Genomic DNA, 17,125 nt, shown 5'->3' on the forward strand with positions numbered 1-17,125 from the left:
AGCTGCTCATTTGTTGGAACTGCCGATATCGGACTACTATAACATATAGCTGCCATACAAACTGAACGATTGGAATCAAGTTCTTGTATGAAAAACTTTAGCATTTGACGCGATATCTTCACGAAATTTTACATGGATTACTGCTTAAGGTAATAGTATAATATCCGAAGAAATTGTTCAGATCGGATTACTATAGCATATAGCTTCCGTACAAACTGAACACATAGTTATTAAAATAAATGCACCTGTGAAGCGTATATTAGCTTCGGTGCAGCCGTAGTTAACGGTTTTTCTTGTTTTATTGCCGTTTTGGCCCATCGTCAGCACTCGTTTTTCGCTCTACGTGTTATTTCGTATTATTGACAATCCATGTGTGTACTCGTAAACGATGACATACGCTCCTTTAGTATATGCTAGTCTCTCCCCAGTCCTACTCATGATGGATGAAAAGACAAGCAGTAGCCGAATAAAATCCTACTTAATTTCGGTAATATTTAACTATTGAAGTCGTCTAATTTCTCACATGCATATTGAAAACAATAATGTATTCGTTTTATTTTGAATTATGGTATTTATTAATTTAGTAAACATAAAATTAATAATTGTATGCATTCTTTTGTATATTTAAATATACTTATATAAAAGTAACTATTCAATATAGTTTCTTGTATTGTTATTTTATTAACTTTGCTTAATTTTTTGTGTTTTTTATTGTGTTTTTTAAATTTTTTTCTTTCTTCACTTTAATTTACTTTAATTTTTTACCATTAATTATCATAATTAATAATAATTAAGTATTAAATTTTATGTATTGTAATTAAATTGTATGTTTTTATGCTGATTTACCTTCTGCTTTATCGCTTTTTTGGTTTGTGTACAAAATTTTTCTTTATGTATTAATATGTTTTTTGTTTGTTTTATACTTTTCTTCAATTTTTACTTTTATATATTTTGTTTATATTATTTACTTTACTTAAGAAATTTGCAAATTTTTCAATTAATCAATTGTTTTTTCATTGCCTTTAATTTGAATGAAATTAAAAAAGAAAATAACAAGGCAGAATTGTTTTTATTATAACAAAAACGTTATGCAAACATGCATACATAAGTAGATATAAAGTTAAAAAAAAATATATATGTTACATATATTCATATATGTATATGTATGTAAGTAAAGAATAATTCAGAGATAACAATAGTGCAAAATCGATGATTAGATAAATAAAAGGGACAGTCGCAAAAAGTGGAACGGATTTGTCGATATATCTAGAGTGGGGCGAAAGGTTTCGAGGATTTTTTCGGATCGAATATGCGGAAAAGTATATAAATTTAAAATCGCAAATCGGTTGTCTAGTCGGTTATATGATAAACTTAAAATAAACGATTTCTTATAATTGATACGCTGATACGAGTTTTATGCCCTTATAATTATTCAAATAACATCAAGTAGACAGTTGTGTATAAATCATAGGCTTAGTAAAATGCGGAAAATAAGTTGATATATGGTTCGTGTTGTATATTGGGCGTCGAAATACATATGAATATGCTTCAGTTTGTTTTGAGTTGTGTTGAATTTGGCAAAAGCAGTTGAAGGGCAATTTTCGTTATCCTCGGAGGCGCACGAACGTATTCGTTATTGTAGAAAGTATTATTATTTATTATTGGCAAACGTACTATACTTTGGTAGCTTAAAAATCTCAATGTATATTATGGTGTGGGAAATGTGATTTTTTTTCAACTTTGCAAGCAAGCTATACTTTATAAAATAGTTTTTGTTATTCAATCTTTTCTCTTCAGCTTGTTTCGCTTTGCTGTTCTTTGCAATCAACTTCTCCCAGCTTGTATGTCGTTTTTTGGACAAATTTTCTTGAGAACTCTTTACTTTGTTTTATTACTAACGCTTAATACCAATTATATGTGCATGTAAGTTTTCGCATATAAAATGTGTCACGATCGTGTATGTTTGCTGAAGGTATAATATTATGGTATTTTAATTAATATAATTTTTTATGTATGCGTGTGTTTATTGTTTAATATGTGTAGCGCTTTATTATTACCTTGTCTTTATTATTTTTCTAATCTGAGGAGGGAAGAGGTTTATATTTATTTTTACTTTGTTCTTTCTACCCCGTAATTTTAAATTTATAATTTTACGCAAATGTTTCCTTCGTATTGCTTTTGCTTATTTTTGTTTTCGCTTTTTTAGTTGTCTGCGGTAATCTACAGTTCTATAATATATAAGTAAAGTATTAGTTAGTTTATTTTAAATATATTCTTAAAATAGGCTTTTATATTTTGCAGCTTGCTTTGTATTAATTTTTAAATTAATCAGTTTTTGTTGCTTCACGCCTTTTTATTTTAAAATATCTACTGTTTAATTCCATGTAATTTCGATTTTAAATCTACGCCTTTTTATTTTCATACACGTCGTCATTCGCTTTGCCGTCACAAGTTCTATAAATTTGCTGTTATATCCGCTGTCGCCACGAACCACGCGCCACTTCAGTTTTTCTATTATCAAATCCACCAGACTTTACTAGGCCTGCTAGCTATTTGCAATACAAGTCCTTTTATAAACTCACTCGCGCCCGTTTGCGTTGCCTTGTAACCACTCTTGTATAATCAACTTTACTTTTACTCTCAGTCGCTGCCGAATCCTTTCATTAACGCATTAGTTCAACTTATGTTTTAGTAAATTTATTTTCATTATTTATTTGAGAGTTTTTCTCCTTTTGCACAATTACTTTTCGTTCAAATGTTTCTTTATTTTCAATTCGCACGATTTTTCTCCTTGTCTGCTTGTTATCAAATATACTTTTTCCTTTTTATTTTCACTTCCATTTCCGCAAAAAATGTCACTTAAGAAAAAAATTAAATGTTCTATTTTGGATTTTTACGTTTGCTGTTGTCGCTGTTTTTATAGTTTTATCATATAAAGTTTTTACGCTAATCATAGCGATGTATATTGAAGTTTATTTCTTTGTCTGCTTGCCTTATGGTTTGCCGCTTTATATTTTCTTTATATTTGCATTTATATGAAAAAACAATTCTCTTCTACTGTTTCTTTAGTCGTCTGCATCCTCATGCTCCTTAGTATCATTCTGTAATTCTTTTAATTTTTCTTCACGAGGTTTGGCATTGCCAAAGATCGCAGCGGACTGTTTAGTCTCTGCCAGTGCATTGATTGGCGCTTGTATGGTCCGTGGCTTTAGATTTAGCCGTGGCCTCTCGCTATCATCTGCAAAATAATAAAAAGAAAATTGTATAAACATATAGTATAGGGTGAAATTTCCAAATTTTTTTTGAAGTATTTTAGTAATCGTAACTTCGGTGAGCATAGATTTCCAATACTGTACCAATCAATATATAAAAGCATATAAATACTGATGGTACCGAAACCTCTTATTGTATATCTTATATAAAAGTGCTGCCCATAAAATTAAGTGGCACACCTGGTATGAAATTGTGTTTTTTTTTTTTTTGCATCTCCGAAAAAATAATCCACTGAAATTTTGAGTGAATATTTCAAATATTTGTTGAACCCCAAACTTTCTAAATTACAGCCACTCAATTCAATCAGCTTGATCTTTTTATCATGAGGGTTAATTCGTGCAAATACTGACATGTTTTTGTGAATTTTTTTGACGACACGCTTAATACTTCTTCGTTGCAAGTAGTACATTAAATTATATCATTCGAAGAATGTCATGTATAATTTTAACGCAGAAATATTAAAAAAAAAAACGTTAACGTCAGTTAAATCGAAGCTAACGTGTGATCCAAGCATAGGTACTTTCTTCAATAGCTTTCTTTTTACAGAGCACGCGTAAGTCGCGTTAAACTGGTACTTAGACTTAAGACTGAACAACCTTTACAAGTCCTTAAACTTGATTACGAACATTCGCGTTCTGTAAATAATGTGTTTCGAGCGCTTCTCTCAACTTATGATCAACATAATCAGCTTAGCGAGTAAACGGAATAGGTTAGGAATAGTATCCCCAACACCATCACCTTCTCTCTATGAGCTCTTGAAAAGATCCAAAAAGATCCGACGTTTTCAAGCCTAATTTTGTTGAGCGATGAGGCCCATTTCTGGCTCAATCGCGACCTAAGGTCTATTGTGCCCTCTCCTATATCACATGACCTCCCAGAGCCCCAGCAGCCTGAATAGTTCTAGGAGTTTGCCGGGCGCTAGTGAGGTGATGTGATCCCTGCTGATATAAGCAGAATCCAGGGCCTTAAGCCCTTTTCCACAGATTGCTGAGCAATCCAGGATTAGGTGTGCTGGTGTTTCCTGTTCCAGGTCGCAGAATCGGCAGTTAGCACAGGAGACCATGCCCATGTTGGACAGGTGCTTCCTGAGCTTACAGTGCCCTGTGTAGGGCTCAATGGGTATGTAAACAAGCAAAATTGCCGCATTTGGGAATCTGAAAAGGCTCAAAAGCTGCTTTTTCATCAAAAAAAAAATAACGGTTTGATGTTGTTTGTGGGCCGATGGGTTCACCGGCCCAAAAATGATCTTGGTGATTTTATGCCTGAAAGTTTCAACAAGATGGCGTCACTTCCAACACATAGCATCAATAGCAGATAATTTGACGTTTTGGGTCGGGCGATTAGCCACCAAGATCGTGTGACATCACGCCGTTAGACTCTTTCCTGTGGGGATATGTAAAGCGGACAATCCGACTTCAATTCAGGCCTTGGAGCACAACATCACGCGTGTCATGGAAATGCTCCAAGGAGTCATCGAAAATTAGACTCAACGGATGGACCATCTGAGACGTAGCTGCGGCCAACATAAAGTAATAATCTTACAAAAATAAATGCCCCGGAATGTTCTTTGAAATGACAATAAATATTCCACATTACATGTGAAGTTGCTGTTTTTCTTTAATAAGGTAGTGAACGACGAAATGGATCACCCTTTATATATAGGGTATTATTTAGGTAATAATTCATGCAAAATTTCCTTAGATAATAGATTCTTTCTCGTCAAATAATAATATTTCTCCATACACCCGATCGTTTAGCGTGTATGGTAGCTAATGTAAAAATGTCCATATCGACAATCTCAAAAACTAAACTTGTCACCCTAATCATTTATATGTATTTTTATAAGGTCTCCGACGTTTCCTTCCTGTGCTAAAAACATCGTGGCCAACTTAATACACTCTGTTCTAGGTATAAAAATATGGTAATCGGCACGTGGGTTGCAGTGCTCCTTTATAATCCGAAATCGAAATCAAGGTTCACTCGTTCCATAATAGTTTTTCAAAGATAACGCTGAGGTGGTTTTTCGAAAATTATTTTGAAACACTGAAGAAAAGAGCGATCTTTTTCGAAAAAGTCGGCTAATTTGTTTTCATAAAATAAATATTATTAACAAGTTTTATAGCTCACGGGTGTTACATAATTTATGAACAGAAATAGCGTGCAAAAATTTAAAGGATTCGGTGCAGTTGTTTTGAATCATGGCCGCACCGACTAAGTATATATTGGCTAAGGGCCGTTCCCACGACAGTCGGGTCTAGAGACTCGGCAGAATTCTGCCGTTACAACAAGAACAACAACAACAACATAGGGGCTAAGGGCAGTATTGGTGAGATTCAACCCATTTTTGGCATACAGACATACTACTATAAAATTCCTTAGTTTCAGTTATACTCGTACATACATATATATCACACATTGACCGACATTTTCGATATCAAAAGTCAACTATACGTTTTTTTTTTTTCAACAGTTTTTCATCATAATTACGTTATATTAATCTTTTTGATTTGTGTACAGGAAACTGAAGTAATCAAGTTAAATTAAAAAATGTGTCATATCGGAAGGCGTGGTTTTTGTCTGATTTTGCTCATTTTCACGCGATATAAGAATATAAAAAGAATACGGTGCCACGCCCATTGTCCAATTTTCGCTCTGGCTCCCATAAAGCCTGTATCCTGCCCCATAAAGCGTGTATCCTGTATGTTCCTCTGTACATTAACCCGATTGTATGAAAAATGAAATTTGGAAGGGAAACATCTTGTAATTTTTTTTCGAGGTCTCCAGTTTTAATAAATTTCAATTAATTTTTTTTAACAAATTTCAACCGAAGATCATTTTGTTTCAGCATTTCGCCATTTCATTCGCATTCGAGAAAAATGAAAGCAGGTTGGGTTAGGTTAAGTTGGCTGGCTTTCTCGCAATGAATACCATAGGCTTACTGGTCTTTCGTAATGCCAGATGGAGTTCAGACGATGGAGTTCGTCATACAGGATTTTCAATTATGAAGCCCGGCAGGTTTGCCGCTCCAGTGACTCCCTAATTTCTACTTCCCTGCACTTTCTGCATGTGTCATCGTTACTGATGTCCATGCCGCTAAAGTAAACATCGGGTGTGTTTTCTTCGATTACACCCTGATCCTTTGTAAATTTCATTATGTATCGCTTTTAGATTCGGATGGCACTTTTGATAATATCATCACCTATTTCAACTGCGCGGACTACCTTAACTACGTCCTTAACTACGCAGCACCAATATGGTCGCCTGGATGCAGTGGAACGCAGATGAAGAAATTTCAGACCTGCCAGAATATTGCACTCCGGACAACGACGGGATGCCTTTTGATGTCTCCCATTGAACACCTCCACAGCGAGACGCTTATGCTTCCTGTAAAGGAGCATAACGAACTCCAGTTTCTGATAGGGACACAACTGGGATTCCTTCGCAAACACCCTTTCAGCCATCTGCTTGAAGCAGAACCGCCTCTCAGAAGCATCAAAAGGTCCTTCCTTGACTACGTAGACGACGTCTCACAGTACGCCGACCGGACTTCGGACGCAACTGACTTTATACAGGTACTGACCGCTATCCACAGTGGATCCATCAACACCTTCACCGACTCCCTCCCCGTGAATGGCGTACGTCAAATCACCACCCATAGCAGATGAAGAGCTCCAGTTGCAGCGAGAAACGCGAGTGAGTTGCGCCTAGCGCAACTTCTTCTGGATATTGTAGCAGGTTAAACTCCTACTTATCCAGAATTGACCCAGACATACCTAATGTATGTCCTGCATGTAACGAGTCCTCGCATGATACTGGCCACCTTTTTGCATGCCCTACTAACCCTACTCATCTAACACCCTCTTCCCTTTGGTTCGACCCCGTCGAAACAGCACGTTTCCTGGGCCTCCCGTTAGATGATCCCGACGACAACGCAAATGACCATTACCACCCAAACGGGATTAGATAACCGTTAAAACAACAACTGCGCGGACTACCCCGTATCTTCTGTCTACCTTCTTCTATATATGTATATGAGGTTGTTTGTCCGGTGTTGTCCAGTGTGCAGTTTAAACCAATTTGATAGAATAGTTTATATCTCAATTATATTAAAACTAAAAATAATTCACAAAAAATTATATTTCTAACCAGAAGCATGTGCTCAACATTCAAAAATACAAACTAATAATAATTAATGCAGAAGCTATTTTAACTCCGAAAAATCACATATTTTAAGTCGGTCACCCCAGTTGTGTCCCTTAATTAGTATATATTTGAAAATGTTACTCTTGCAGAATAGCATCAATTAAGAAAATATGAGATGTATGGAAATTTGATTCCTATTTACTTAATTTCTGAAACTTTGTTTCTTATAAATTTAATTATTATTGGGAGTAACCGGTGTGGTAAAATAATCTTAGTGGCATATATATGGCATATATATGTCCTCAAAACAGTGTTTTTTTTATTATTAAATTTCATATTAAGTTATAGCAAATAGTAGTTTTTAGGATATATGCATGCATACCTAAGATATATGCATGTATATTAGGTGGCATTCTCTCTATTCTAATAAGTTTAAGTTTTTGAAATGAAAATATGATATGAATAATATTTTGCCATTCTCTTAAAACTTTTAGCTGTATACAAGTTATCCTACTAATCAAGCTTTGCACTTACCTATACTGCCTAACGGGGCAGCAGCCGGAGCGGGTCGGTCATTATGATTGAAGTTTGAACGTTCGCGATCACGTTCCCCTCTATTCCTACTGAAATTATTATAACGGTCGTTTCCTCCATCCCTACTTTGAGCGCCAAAACTTCCTTCGCGATGATTGCGATCATGATTTCGCTCAAAACGATCATCATTGTTAAAATTGCCGTACCGGCCTCTATTCGATGGACGATCTAAAATATCACGTATTTAAAAGTCAGTAAACAATTATGTACAATCCAAAAATAATAATAATAATGTTAAGCAATAGTGTTTAAAACTAAAATTTTACATGCGGTGGTTTCAAACGAAATACGCATACAAGTAGTGGATTTGGAAGAGGCAACTACGGGTGTTGTACGAATAGTTGTTGGTTGTGGGGCAAAGCTGGAACAAGGTTCTGAATAAAATTAATAAGTGAAAATGTTATAAAGAATGTTGGCATAATATTTAGGGTGGTTGTCATTTCTGCATTATTGGTATTCTACATTAAGATTTGAAAATGTAGTAAGTTGTTCCATTCTTTATTTCCTACAGACTTTATTTACCGTTGTATCCTCTATTCATTCCGCCGCCACCACCACCACCGCTGCCGCCGCCTCCGCCGCGATTTCTATCGTTGTGACCATAATTATCATTGTACGAACCTCTATTTTCGCCACGGTTACCACCAACTCCGCGATTAAATTGGCCGGCACCGCCTCCAGAAGTGCCTCCTTGTCTTGGCGGGCCACGTTTATTAAAGCCTCCACCGCCACCAGCGCCTCCTCTGTAAGCACACACAATTAAATATAATAATCATATAATCAGACTGAGGGATTTTCTAACCGTTCGTTTTTCCTACGATCAGCTATATCAATCCGAAGCGGCGCCGATAAGTCGTCCAATTTAATCCGTCCATCGCATTCCAAAGCGCGTTCCAAATTATCTAAAGTTTCAAACTCGACATAGCAAAAACCTTTGAATTGGTCCGTTTCCCGGTCCTTAACCAAACGGACATTTTTTACTTCAAAATCTTGAAATATTTTTATTACGTCTCCTTGGACCAGCCCTTGTGGCAAATTTCCGACGTACGCTATAAATGGAGGTTCCGTTGGCAACTGCTTCCCAGGACGGTCTCCATAGTTTCTTTAGAAGGGAATAAAAAGGCATTTAATAAATACCATTTGAGCATAATAACACTCTTTCAGAAAACCTTTTAAGGAAATCTCTACAACAAATTATTTATACTTTAATCAGCATATCTTGTATATATGTTATTGTTATCCAGCTGGTGTATCATATTATATTAATTATATATATAATACATATAAATATATACATATGAAAGTTTGAGCATTATATTATGTAATAGATAAAATAGTTCTTTGAATGTGATTATTATGAGAAAGATATTTTTTTCTATTTTTATATATTACTAATTTAATTATGAAAACCGGCATATTTTCTGTCAATTGTAATAGTTAATAGACAATTGATAACGATTGAGCACGTTTTATTGCAAATATCTTAACTGGATCTATTGAGCTACAACAACTCATATACACTTATCTTATAATATATAAATGTATGTATATGCATGTAGTCCAAGGATTTGATGTGATATAGTCAAATCGGCGTCACCATTACCTCAGCCAACGACGTCACCTAACCCACCTCTAAACCTTTAGACCAGCCTAAACATTGCTGCGGTGACGTCGGCCAAATGCCGACTGAGATGCGCGTTTTTTTTTTTTTTTGACACTTATTGCGTTCACTGTTTTGCACATGCTCCATCATTTCAAATTATATCGAATCCAACTTGGAATTGTTTTCACCGATATATAGTCGCTTTTCTGCAAGCAATTATTCTTTTCAATTCCCCGCGCATTTTAATTAATATTTTCATGTCCAATTAACTCCTCTATGCTTCTTGATTTAGTCGTTTATAAATCACCATTCAATTACTCGCCGTGTGTGCTCGTTAAAGTCGTCGCCTTTTCTCTACTTCTTTCTGTCCGTGGTCAATGTGGAAAAGATATCATTTCTACTTTCCGGTTTTTACAATTATTTTACCACTTTCTAACTTAATTTAATATACAGTGTACAAATTACAAACTATAAACCTTTTTTTTTTATTTGAACACACGAAAGTGTTTATAAATATATGTTTTTTTAAATATTTACCTAGCGTGATCAAAACCACCTCTTACAGCCATGTTTTATTTTTTCAAAATGGTCTAAGCGAAATATGTCCGTCCCAGGTAAGGCGAATTTCTTTTCTACCTTGTACGTTTCCACTGTTTCGCTGTCAAAGAATGCGCCCAAAGCACACTTGATATCTCTTTTGCACTTTCGTGACCACCGTTTAACGAGCTATCAAAACAAAACGAATTGATCGCTGTTACTCCTCTAAACTCTTGTTCGCCTGGAAAGTATTTTCGCCACTCCAACGCTCTTGAGCAACAGAGATGGCAATATTTATTAATGCAACACGTTTGCTTACACCGGCCGCTGCCCCAGAGAAACTAAAAACATATATGTTTTTATATTCTCTGAACTGACTATGGTACAATTAATTCAAATTACGCGAATGCACGTAGTAAACTGTAGCCAATATACTTTTTGTTTACGAACTGCCTTCGTTCACCTTGTCTTTACAAAAACTTTTGTTGTACTGAAATTTTTCACTTTTCCGGGTTATTATTTGCCAATCTCTGCGCCCCACTCATTCACTGCACTCGCGCAAAGCGCACGACAATTTTTTCGTTTGTTTCTACGAAATTTTGCTGATTTTACCGCTGTACTGTTATGGAAATAATAGAACAGATTTTTGATGTGAAAATATACTATATATGGAATTAGGTACGTCTGAAGTAATTCAATATGCCGATTTTATTGATCGTTGCTTTGATTTTGACGTACTTTTTTTAAGCAAAAAGTGTTTTTCTTCGATATATGTATGTATATACTGTTGTTTTTACTTTCTTGCCAATACTACGAAACAAATATAGCATTAAACCAGAGAGACTACATAAAATTACAATGACAGTCGGTCTGAAATCCCGAATGAACGATATAAACGGAAAGACACTGCAAAATTATCGCATGCCATCGGTATTACCAGATGATGCCAGACTGAAATTCTTAAATAAAGTAATATGTCCTCCACATAACTGCAAGTGTAACTAAAACTATATGGTACTAAGCGCTAAATTCTTTTTTCAGCATTCTTTTAAATTTGACATAAAAAATAACTCAATGTCGAAAAGTTTAAATAATGCCGGAAGTTATATACATATTTTAGATTTTTTAGTCAACGAAATCAAATGGCGCTTTGTAATACTTGTAACACGAATTTATTTTTTAGCAACTAATAATTTTTTCTTTAATATAATTAGAGTGTTATTGCAAAATATTTCTAAATAATTAAAAAATACACTTTTGTTGATTAAATAAGTTATTTGCATAAACTCTACAAACACTTGCAGAAACAAAACTCTCAATCATAAAAACAAAATGATATGGGTTCCTTTGGAGAGCGGAGAATAAAATGTATTTGATAAATGTCAAATGCAGGTACCGATTTTTCCACAATTTTCCTTTGCACACCTATTCCTCTGAAAGTGTACACGTTTTTACGGCAAATTTCACAAAAATCGAAATTTGTGCTTTAGTTTAGTCAACTTTCTGTGGAAACATCTAAAATATTAACCATATTGCAAAAATGGCGTTGACTTCACGTTTTTATAGCGAAAAATATCCCGAGGTTGAAGATGTAGTTATGGTGAATGTGTTATCCATAGCTGAAATGGGTGCTTACGTCCATTTGCTAGAATATAACAATATAGAAGGCATGATTCTGTTGTCAGAGTTGTCTCGTCGTCGAATCCGTTCCATTAATAAATTGATTCGCGTTGGCAAAACAGAACCAGTTGTAGTGATACGTGTAGACAAGGAGAAGGGTTATATTGACTTGTCCAAGCGTCGTGTATCAGCAGAAGATGTAGAGAAATGCTCTGAACGTTTCGCGAAAGCAAAAGCGGTGAATTCGCTACTAAGACACGTAGCTGATATTCTAGAATATGACTCAAGTGAAAAATTAGAGGAGCTATACTTAAAAACTGCTTGGCACTTTGAGAAAAAATATAATAACAAGACCGTTGCGTATGACATCTTCAAACAGTCTGTGACAGATCCATCTGTATTCGACGAATGTGGTTTAGATGAAAACACTAAAGAAGTACTACTGAACAACATTAAGCGTAAGCTCGTGTCGCCTACTGTGAAAATTCGAGCTGATATTGAATGCTCTTGTTATGGTTATGAGGGAATAGACGCTGTTAAAGCTGCATTAAAGACAGGTCTGGATTTAAGTACAGAAGAATTACCTGTACGTATCAATTTAATTGCTCCTCCTTTGTAAGTAATTTAAAATGCAGAAACGGTATACACAACTTTTAAATTTGTTTAATTAAGGTATGTAATGACGACATCTACAACTAAAAAAGCTGAAGGATTAAAAGCTCTGGAGGTTGCAATCGAAAATATTCGAAATAAGATTATTGAATCGGAAGGAGAATTCAAAGTAATAATGCCACCGAAACTTGTTACAGCTATTGATGAAGCCGATTTGGCTCGTCGCTTGGAGAGAGCTGAAGCTGAAAATCAAGAAGTGGGTGGAGACGATGATGAGGATACAGACAGTGACCAAGAGGGCATGCAATTCGATCCAGAAAAGGAATTCAATCACAGAGGTGAACGTGCTGCTGGTCAAAATGATAATGAAGAAGACGATGAGGAAGAGTAGACAGAGATACAATTACAGTTATTTCCAATTGCGTTTAGACACCACTTGGTTTTTTTTATCTAAAAAATATTCACAAGTTTGTTGGGGGCAGTATATAAACGGAAACCATCATTCTTTTACAACCAAAAAGGCAATTTTGATAATAAAATATAGTTTATGCAATTATTAAAGCGGTTAAAGAATATGGAATATTTTATAAATAAATCACACAAGAACAAACAAAGGGAAACGTTAGTTTCTGTTCAAAATATGATTATACAATAATAGCCTATATACTTATACTTAGTTTAAAATTTTTGTAGCTGCGTAAAATATCCGCTAATTATTTTTGTCGAAAGTTCTTCCCAGGGTGAGCACCGTGTCTATGAAACATTTCGTAAATATTTCACGCTGTAATTACAATAAATTAGTTAACTAACAGCTTCCAATCAATATAAATACAATTTTTCTCATCACTGCATGTTTTCGGAGTGCAATGTCAAATGTTAAATATTTTTAGCCGTTAATACTATCTTCGGACCGACATTGAAAACATTTTGAAAACACATTTGTGGGTTGTGGAATCTAAGTCGTTCGGACCGACGATGTGTTTTCGATGAGTTCGGGTCGGACGAAAACATGCCCAACGATTGGAATTTAAGTGTGTTCTGCCCCTGCCGTAGGATAAGCCTCCTCAACATCGCATATAAGGTTCTATCGAGCATATTGTGTGAAAGATTAAAGCCCACCGTTAACAAACTGATTGGACCTTATCAGTGTGGCCTTCTCTTTGTAGATTTCAAAGTTGGCGTGCTTCCGTGACAGCACGAAAATGAGCTGCCTTTTTGCCGCGATGTCTGAATTTGGTATCACCGCAAAACTAATACGGCTGTGTAAACTGACGTTGAGCAACAACAGGAACTCCGCTAGGATCGGGAAGGACCTCTCCGAGCCGTTCGATACCAAGCTAGGTTTCAGTCAAGGCGACTCCCAATCGTGCGACTTCTTCAATTTGCTGCTAGAGAAAATAATTCGAGCTGCAGAACATAATCGAGCAGGTACAATCTTTTATAAGAATGTACAGCTGCTGGCGTATGCCGATGATATTAATATCAACGGCTTGAAGGTCGTTTATATCATTCAACAGTGGTTACGTTAACGAGTTTAGATTTATTTATATATTATACATATTTTTGATACAAGGAATTCGCCTGCAGCGAAAATTAAGGAATTTATCAATTATTTTTGATTAAATCGTACGACGATTTAAAATACAATTTAAAAAAAATTTTTTTGATCAATTTTCATCTATTTATTATTTTTATTATTAAGTAATTTTACATTACTTATTGCAGTGCTACTTTTACCTTTAAAAACCCTTTTCGTACACCATAAATTATAGCGGAAAAATCCGATTCTCTTATGAAACTAGTCCCCAAAAATTTAAGTTATAAAAGTATGATCCAGTCCATTAGTAAACAAATTTTGTCGTTGATATTTTACATTCACATAAAATTTCAAAGAAATCGACCTTCACTGCTATTTTTCCTGTGTGCGGATTTTATCTTACTTTTATAATGATGATGTTTGCCACATTCTTTGCCCGTTGAGGTGTGTATAAAATAAGAAATGCTGTAGCCTGAGGTAGTTTGAATGTTATGGTAGGCTTAATTCATTATTAAAGCTTACGCCTTATTTTTAATTGTTGTCGCTGTTTGTTATTCGTATCGTTATTTCAGCAGTTGACGATAATTTTGCGCAAAAACTTACACATAAATATGTAAGTATAATATGTATGTGGAAAATGTGGCATGAATAAATCGCTAATTTTTTCTTATATATATATATATATATATATATATTTTTTTTTTTTTTTTGACGTATATTGTTTAATTTTCTTGGTCCTTCCTCTATTAGTTTTTCAGGGCGGCGACAGTGGTGACGACGCCATCGTCTTCTCAAAATCTTAATGACTTGGCAATAAGCGCTGCAGTTGCTTGCGTTTTGTTACCGCTATGACGACGCAACTCAGCAATCACATCTGTACGATTATACCCAAGTTTCACCAAATCAGTGACGTCGCTCTCGGTGAAACTGTCAGTGGAGGAAACATCATTAGCTGCACCACCTTGAGATCTCTTCGAAGTTGAAGCTATTACCAAATACGAAGAAAATACTTTTTAAATATGTACGATTTATAATAAGTTCTATTAAATGTACCAGAATCTTGTTTGCTTTGTTCGATAGCTTGTTGTATGGCGCGTGACTCAGCTTCACTTGCTGATTGTTCCAACAACTTTAATTCCTCCTCTGAATTACCGGTGAGACGTGCGCAATCAGGCAGCTCGTTTTCGGGCAAGAATGGCGTTTCTGTGCCAGTTGTACCAATGCGCAGCACATTTTGCTGCAAATCAATGTTGCACTAGAAGATAACGAGCGCAAAAAATGTTTTTGTAACAATTTTTTTGTAGAAATTTTATGTGCTATTACCTGATGACGTTTCAGCATATCAAGGCCAAGCAACATATCCATTCCTTGTTTTTCCAAAACTGAAAAGCTTGATGTTAGATGATCGTTTCCTATCTGCAACTGAACCATATGTATCCGACCAATAATACGTTGAGTGCCAACACCTTTAGCCACTCCATTCCACCTGAAAAAATTTTGGATTAATAACTAGATGACAAATTGACCTTTCGAAAATTCAAAATTTAATTTGTAATCCCTTAATCAGAATTAAAACAGTAAATTTATTTTWTTTTATTTTAATTATAACGTTCCAGTATTTGACATTAAACATTTATTTTTAATCATTCTGGATTACAAAATAAAAAAATTAATTTAAACGTTTATTAAATTATTTTTTAATGTATATTTGCAAACCCGTATTCAAGTTTGTATTTCATATGTGTTGTTATTGTAGCGATAGAGAACATTCGTGAAGTAATTTTGAGGAAGAGTTGACAGTCCTTGACGGGATGAAAATTCGGGTCCGTTCCTGTTACTTTGATCTGACTGTCGTGTGAACGGATGTATCACAACAGACGGTTCTTCCTTATCGGAAACGGCCCGGATTTTAAATGACCAAAGGTTGATTATCGAAAATCAACCCCCGGTTGGATTGGTCAAAAATAAAAGTATTACCTACCTAGTATCGATAAGTCGATTTAAATTGCAGCGTTCAGCGCACGCTGCACTCATAATTGTAGTTTGAGCGCCAGAATCAACGAACGCTTTTACTGAGACACCATTTACTTTGCAATTAATGTATCTGAAACAATGTTAAAGCTCATTTTAAATATGCCTTTAAATTTAGAGTACGTATCACTTACAACATAGTCACAGTGCCAAAGATTTCTGGGTTGTATTCAATAGCTGCTGCCATATTATCTTGAATGTTTTTTTGTTTAATCTCTTCAGCAATAAGTCGTTGCGCCTCTTCATCAAACGGATCAGCATTCAACATGCGTAAACGTTGCAACTGGCGTTGTTTTCTAAGATCAATTTGCTCTCGCAATACCTTAGAGAATGATTCCAAATTACCCGATAATAATGCTTCGGCCAATTTCGGATTATTTTGTTTCAATAGGGACAACGATTCCGGATTTGAAAGAAGCATTGTACGCACTGCAGCTGGGTCGTCATCGTAGTTGACATTAAATTCATCGGAATCAGAGTAATCCATGTCGCTAGGTGAAGGGCGATATCCTGATACCAGCGCCGAATTACTGCCACCACCAACACCAGTTCCTAGAATATTACCTAGCAATTGTTAAAAGAAAAGATTGAAAATTTTTCAATATGTTTATTTTCAAAATATGAACGTATTGATAAATATATCAGTGTTTCTAGCTGAAAATTTCTTTACTGTAATTTATTTCTTAAAATACACCTTATATAAATAAGGGAGTAACAAACAGTTGAAAAGATAAAAGTGATAAAACAAACAGTTAAACATAGATACGTTAAAATGAGGAAAAGGTTTCAAAAAAAATGTAACATTACATAAAATATATATAAAGCGTAGATTAAAATGTAGATACGGGGCGTAAGTTTTTGAAACAATAATTTTATTAGTGTTGGGTCACGTTTTGATTTCGGTTAAAAAGTCACATAAGTTATTTTTTGTGAAAATTCCAAAGCATGGATTTGTAGTGCGAGTCGTAACCTTCYTTTTGATAACATTGGTTTGATAAAATTCTACAAAAATTTAAAAGTTATAGCCATTGGCGCAAAAAACCTGATTTTGCGATTTTGAAAAAAAGGTGGGGAATGTCGGGTCGATTAAAACATGATTGTTACCGATGAAAAACGTTTATTTATCAATGGAAATGGAAGAGAGATTCATAAATAATAAGAAAAATAGGAATTGG

General features: G+C 34.9%; 3 protein-coding genes across 5 annotated transcripts in view; 1 reads left to right on the forward strand and 2 right to left on the reverse strand.

The window, feature by feature from the left end:
• Positions 1–1,216: 1,216 nt before the first annotated feature.
• Positions 1,217–10,938, reverse strand: LOC108968052 (eukaryotic translation initiation factor 4H). Of its 3 annotated transcripts, none has more exons than XM_018931813.1 (6): positions 10,553–10,938; positions 10,151–10,491; positions 8,813–9,112; positions 8,533–8,753; positions 7,951–8,178; positions 1,217–3,238 (listed from the first exon to the last, which is right to left on the reverse strand). In XM_018931813.1, exons 2-6 carry the CDS (start codon positions 10,180–10,182, stop codon positions 3,066–3,068), a joined length of 954 nt encoding a protein of 317 aa, XP_018787358.1. In that variant the 5' UTR covers positions 10,183–10,491; positions 10,553–10,938; the 3' UTR covers positions 1,217–3,065. The 3 variants fall into 3 exon arrangements, with proteins under 3 accessions (XP_018787358.1, XP_018787357.1, XP_018787359.1); XM_018931812.1 differs by having other exon boundaries at positions 10,151–10,769; positions 10,889–10,904; XM_018931814.1 differs by having other exon boundaries at positions 8,632–8,753; positions 10,151–10,936.
• Positions 10,939–11,548: 610 nt separating this feature from the next.
• Positions 11,549–13,002, forward strand: LOC108967970 (eukaryotic translation initiation factor 2 subunit 1). The gene is made up of 2 exons (XM_018931682.1): positions 11,549–12,385; positions 12,443–13,002. The coding sequence occupies exons 1-2, from the start codon at positions 11,691–11,693 to the stop codon at positions 12,771–12,773; spliced, it is 1,026 nt and encodes a 341-aa protein (XP_018787227.1). The 5' UTR covers positions 11,549–11,690; the 3' UTR covers positions 12,774–13,002.
• Positions 13,003–14,130: 1,128 nt separating this feature from the next.
• Positions 14,131–17,125, reverse strand: part of LOC108967956 (protein DDI1 homolog 2) — a 6,838-nt gene continuing 3,843 nt past the window's right edge. Inside the window, exons 2-6 of the mRNA XM_018931659.1 lie at positions 16,085–16,514; positions 15,901–16,023; positions 15,243–15,405; positions 14,973–15,174; positions 14,131–14,904 (exon numbers count right to left, since the gene is read on the reverse strand). Coding sequence (XP_018787204.1) covers positions 14,711–14,904; positions 14,973–15,174; positions 15,243–15,405; positions 15,901–16,023; positions 16,085–16,514 — 1,112 coding nt within the window. The 3' untranslated portion in view covers positions 14,131–14,710. The remainder of the gene's footprint in view (positions 14,905–14,972; positions 15,175–15,242; positions 15,406–15,900; positions 16,024–16,084; positions 16,515–17,125) is intronic.

This window comes from Bactrocera latifrons, unplaced genomic scaffold (genome assembly GCF_001853355.1).
Source record: "Bactrocera latifrons isolate USDA-ARS-PBARC rearing strain unplaced genomic scaffold, ASM185335v1 scaffold_20, whole genome shotgun sequence".
Classification (NCBI taxonomy): domain Eukaryota; kingdom Metazoa; phylum Arthropoda; class Insecta; order Diptera; family Tephritidae; genus Bactrocera; species Bactrocera latifrons.